At 36.7% G+C, this 5,859-nt stretch overlaps 1 protein-coding gene across 1 annotated transcript; it reads left to right on the top strand.

The window, feature by feature from the left end:
* Positions 1 to 2,587: 2,587 nt before the first annotated feature.
* Positions 2,588 to 3,352, top strand: LOC145010652 (uncharacterized). Its single transcript, XM_078969168.1, has one exon. The coding sequence runs from the start codon at positions 2,588 to 2,590 to the stop codon at positions 3,350 to 3,352; it is 765 nt and encodes a 254-aa protein (XP_078825294.1).
* Positions 3,353 to 5,859: the final 2,507 nt, after the last annotated feature.

The raw sequence follows: 5,859 nt of genomic DNA, 5'->3' as shown, positions 1-5,859 counted from the left end.
ATAATTCATATCTAAGCCATAGAAGTGATTTGGAAGGGTTTAAGGGCATGAAAACCCTAATTATATGAGTTTACGGCCCAAGAATGTTCCTTGGCCGTAAACTCCTTCAAATGGCTCAAAATCTATGTTTTAAATGTTTAGAGTCCAAATCTTGAAGTCCCATAGCCATATCTAAAGTCCAATTGAGTTTAGGAAGGAGTTTAAGGGCTTAAAACCCCATTTAATGGAGTTTACGGCCCAAGCTTGTTCCTTGGCCGTAAACTCATGTTCATGGACCTAAAACTCAATTATTTCATCAATTTGAAGGTTAAAGATGCTGAATAACATGCTAGGGAGGTTACCTTAAAGATTTGAAGCCTTAAACTTGAGATTTGGACCTTAATTCTAGCTTGAGGAGAGAGGTTGTAAGAGTTTTGTGAGAAACTTGCCAAAAGGCTTCAAATGAAGTCTTAAACACGTTTATATAGTGTTTAAGTTTTGGACACGGTGGAAATCTACCCGATACCGGCGTTAGACGGGGTTTTTGGTCGAACTCGATTAAGTTACCGTAACCCGATACGGTAATATCTAGAAATATTCCGATCACTAAAGTTGAGTGTTAAAATGATTTTTAAATGTATTAAGACACCCATTAAGTTATTTTAAATGTGTACCAGATAATGACTTAATTATACGGAAGATCGGAAATCGAAATCGGAACGAAGATCGGTTGCGCGAATTGTACTACGAAAGAGTTACAATAAATCATATGGAAATTTCGGGTTGTTACAATATATATATATATATATATATATATATATATATATATATATAGATATATATATATATATATATATATATATATATATATATATATGAGTAAAAGTCAATCTTACTGTTAGTAGGCCTCATTCACGAATCTGGTCTATAAGGGGTATTTAAGGAAATTGCCTATAAAATGGCGATTAAATGGGTATCTATGCTTACCCACCGCACTCTTGACTAGTGGAGGGTCGTTAGCCGAACAGGTAGGATAGGACAGAAACCTCCCATTATAAGTATAATGAAGTATAAAAGTAACTAAATGCTTTCATAAAATTCCCAATCTTAGTTACTTTAGGCAAAAGTGAACTGATGCAATTTCATGAAATTACACTTTATGCCCCTGCGAAGACGTTAGTGGAGCATGTGTGGTTAACCGACACACTAAATGGTTCTAAGCAAAGGTAGCAAAGGGTGACTCAATGTTTTTCATAGTTTGGTGGAGCGTGTGTGGTTTACCGGCACATCGAATAGGTGACTGTAACATGTGAGGGCACCATGTAGATTTGCATGGTCATTCACACCTGCTTTGTGATCCTCGGCATCCCAGTCACAAACTAGAAGGGCATATCGAGATTTAAACATGTCATTGAAATATTCAATTAATCTCATAGGATATAGGAATTTTCGATAGATTTAAAACTTAATATTTTTTTGGTTTTCATGGTGGAAAATTAGTGAATCGTCATTCACATACCTTCAAATTTTCTGCAACTAGATTACGACATCCCTTTTCTAGGTTGTAGCGTATTGTGTTGGGTCCTAGTCTTAATATCTCATTTGGGTGATTTATTAAGGATTCAATCTATCAACTAACTTAAATTTATTTTTCTCTCGTTTTGTAGATGTCAAAGTACGACAACTATGGTTTTCCCAAATCCCGTGGAACAAGCTTTGAAAGAACATAATTTTGTGGTTTGAGCTAGGTATCATTTTGTATAGATGATAGTGTCATTTTGCAGTGATTGTGTGTTGTCGTGTAATGTGTGCCGCACACAATGTGTGCTGCCACACATGTGTGTGCGGCCGCACACATGTGTTTGGCTGCACACTCTTGTGCTGGTAGAAGGAGTACTATTTATAGCAACTGAGTTGTGTCAGTTTGTACTGATTTGCTTGTGTCAGAACTCTACAGTAGGTGTACTTTTCTCACGATGTACTTGACATTTACTGAATATAGATGTGTGCATACTTGATTTTAGTTCTTCTTCTTCTACATCTCTCCTTTATTATAATCAACTTCATTGATTACTGAATTGAATCATTAAACTTGGGACTAACAATTGGTATTAGAGCCAATTTGGTATCAATAGAAGTTATTTTTGAGTGTGAGAGTGCAAAAATGTCACTGTTTTTAAGAATTTTGATCGAAGAACTGTTGAAGGTTTGTTGCCAACTGTTGAAGCTTTGCTGCCAACTGTTAAAGGTTTGCTACCAATAGTGTGTGCGGTGGAGTGTATTCTTTGAAGTTTGTGCGGTTGATATTTTTTGTGTGCAGTTGGTGTTTGTTGTTGAAGTTTGTGCTATTGATATTTGTTGTGTGCGGGAGGTGTTTGCTGTTAAAGTTTGTGCGTGTGTGCGGTTAAGATTCGTGTGCGGTTGGAAAGTGTGTGCGGTTAAGATTCGTTTGCGGTTGGAAAGTGTGTGCGGTGAAGATTCGTTTGCAGTTGAAAAGTGTGTGTGGTTAAGATTCGTTTGCGGTTGGAAAGTGTGTGCGGTTAAGATCCGTGTACGATTGAGTGTTAGTGTGCGGTTGAGTGCTAGTGTGCGGTTGAAGATTGCTTAAATGGAATCTCAAAGCATGATTGCTCATCAAGATTTGGATGCAATTATGGGAACCACTACTCGTATTCCTAGATTGCTATCAGCTAAAGGATTTCCTGAATGGAAATACCGAATTGAAAAATACATAAAAATGAAGGATTTCAACATTTGGAGAAGTATCTTAAGAGGACCAATTAGGATTACTTCTACTCTAGAACATGGCACAGTAATTGACAAACAGATTGAAAATTACACTGACGATGATTTTGAAAGAGTTGAAGAACAAGATAAGGCACTTGCCACACTCACTATGTCGTTATCTTCTGAGATTGCACAAGGGTTTCGTGAATATACATCAGAAAAAGCATTGTGGGAAGCGCTCATAGAAGTCTATGAAGGAAATGAAGACATGAAGCAACGTCGACAACACATGCTCCGACAGAAATTCAACATGTTCAACTATGTATTGGGAGAAACATTGGAAAATCAATTGCAAAGATTTATCACACTAACCACTGAAATGAGCTCCGCATGTGTGATGGTTACTAGGTCTGAAATCAACAAGAAACTACTAAATTCTCTTCCAAAATCATGGGACATGAATGTCTCGATGATTAAAAAGACAAAATACCTAAACCATTTAAGCTTGTCTGAAACAATGGCAATAATCAAAGCTTGCGATCTTGATGATAAACAAAGAGAAATCAACCATGTCAATTCATACTCTTCAGCCAATCTTGGAATTCAAAACAACAACACTGCTTTCTCAAGTTTCACCACCCATTAAAATACTCAAATCCAGGTTCCACAAGTTCAATCTTATGCAGCCCATCAAAACATACCATACAACATACCTAAAATGCAACAAAATCAAATCCCTCAAGACATATCGCAAGTTGGTTCTTGTGTTAGTTCTTCCACAAGTGTTTCAGTTCAATCTCATGAAATTGGTTCCCAAAGTTCGTTTACAAAGGAAAAGGAGGAAGATATGGATCTAGCTACTGGGTTGGTGAACTGCTATAATGATTTTGTTGCTGGAGACCTCTCTCCACAACTCTCATTCTCTGATCTTGATCAAATCCATCGTGAGGATGTGGAAGAGATGGATATTACTTGGAAAATGGCAATGGCGGTATTCAGCGCTAAACAATTCTCAAAAAAGACTGGAAAGAACAACTGGGGTGTAAATTCAGATAAAAAGATGGGTTTTAGCAAACGAAAGTTACGTTGTTATAATTGTCACAAACCATGACACTTTGCAAGGGAATGTCCAAAACCTGATCAGCTTGCAAACTCTGAAAGAACCAAGGTGCCAGTAACTTATATTCACAACAACAACAGAGGATCATCTTCAAACAATCAATCTGCAAACATGGCAATGGTAGCTCAATCGTTCAACTGGGAAGATCAAGTTCAGGCCCTAAATATTTCGGGACCGGAAAAGGCAAATCTTGCTCAAGTCAAGGATGCAAGTAAAGAAATGGAAGCAGATCCAGAGCAGGAGATGATGAATTTGCAGTTTGCATTCATGGTACAGACCACTCCTGAACCAGTCAAATCTGAGGTTAGTGAATTCGGCTGTTCTCAATCTTGTATTAAAGCTGTTAAAATTTTGAGAGATCAAATTGAGTTAATCAAAAGAGAGAATGACGACTTGAAATATGAGGGATATACTCTTAAGAAAAATCAAAAGCCCTTAAAAACTCAATTAGAAAATAAAACAAAAGACTTTAAAAAATTGCAAGAGGATTACAGCAACAAATGCGAGAACTATGATCATCTCAAAAGAAAACTTGCTGCTGTAACCATAGAACTTGACACATTGAAAAATTGTTTTGAAAAAGCTGAATTTAATTTCAAAAAATACGATCGGTCAAGTGAAAAGATTGCAAAATTAATCGAAGGTCAATCGCACTGGAGAGATATCACTCATGGTAATCAAATAAAAGTCGGATTAGGTTTTGAGAGTGTCCTTCCTCCTTTTAATCACAATTATACTGCCATTCCGCTATCTCAAGAAGAAATTGACAGAGAACCTTGCATGGTGTACGGAAAGTCAGCTTCTGAGTAGGAAATACAGTCTAGTTATGAGACTTTTCATACTAACGTTTTTACTTGAAGTACAGATATATCAATAGTTCAGGGGGAGCATGCAGCTGAAACTTTTGAGTCAAAAAATGTTGTGATTGATTCTGGTGTTAATTACAGTAATGATTCTGTGTCAAAATCAAACACAAATGTTTTTGTGTCGGGTGGTATTTTATTTCAGTCTGACAATGTTGTTTCTAATAGTGTTATTTCTGATCAAACTGCTAAACCTGATTTACATGTCTCTGCATCTAACACATTTGTTACTAAATTCTATGATGGTTCTTGCAAGTGTAAAAGTGTTAGAAATGGAAAAGCAAAGAATAACACTGTCAACAGCAGTGCCAAAGCTACTGATAACAAACAAATTTGTTTTAACTGTGGCACTGATGGACACATTGCAAGAAATTGCATGAACCGGATGTTGGTATCTCATACAACAAAAAGAAGGGAGAATGAATTTCGGGGACGATCTTTAACTAGAAAATTTCCCAAAACTCGTTCTAGAAATGGAGATTTGAATACAACATTACACAAAAAATTCGAAAGATTTCAAAAGAATAAACAGGTTTTTCGTAAATACAACAAAAGTTTGCCAAAATCAACTCAGGCTAAGCCTAAGTCGAATTTGTCAGAGAGCAGGACAGGATCTTCTAACTCTTCAAGTAGAAAATCCATCGGTTCAAAGCAAAATTATAATTTTTAAAACCTAACCTTCATTGGATTCCAAAATCTTTTTCAGATCAATCTCCATTACTCTCTAATTCAAAAGCAAAGAAAGAATCAAATGAAAAACTTGTAAAAGGAAAGGGTCAACCCAGGATTGTAAAGACCTGGGTCCTCAAAACTAACTAATTCCATTCATCGTGCAGGGATAGTTGCGGTGGAATGTCGCCAGACCTTGGTATGTCGACAGCGGCTACTCCCGGCACATGACTGGAGATATATCCCAATTGCACAACATTCAAACTTTTAATGGAGGATATGTTTCTTTTGCGGGCGGAGAGGGCAGAAAAATTACTCAAAGAGGAACGGTTTCTAATGGAGTGTTGAATTTTGAGAATGTTAACTTTGCTCCGGAACTGAAGCACAGCTTGCTGAGTGTATCCCAGATATGAGACAAGGACTACTCTACTCATTTCACAAATAAGGAATGTTTGATCTTAAAGCATGGCATTGTTATCCCTGCAGATTAGATTCTTGTAA

The sequence above is a fragment of the Lactuca saligna genome, chromosome 8 (genome assembly GCF_052625555.1).
Source record: "Lactuca saligna cultivar CGN05327 chromosome 8, ASM5262555v1, whole genome shotgun sequence".
Taxonomy (NCBI): Eukaryota; Viridiplantae; Streptophyta; class Magnoliopsida; order Asterales; family Asteraceae; genus Lactuca; species Lactuca saligna.
This window is presented reverse-complemented; position numbering and strand designations above follow the sequence as displayed.

Bases quoted from the DNA above. Each gene is read 5' to 3' on its own strand.
- LOC145010652 (XM_078969168.1), top strand. From the start codon at position 2,588: ATGGAATCTCAAAGCATGATTGCTCATCAAGATTTGGATGCAATTATG.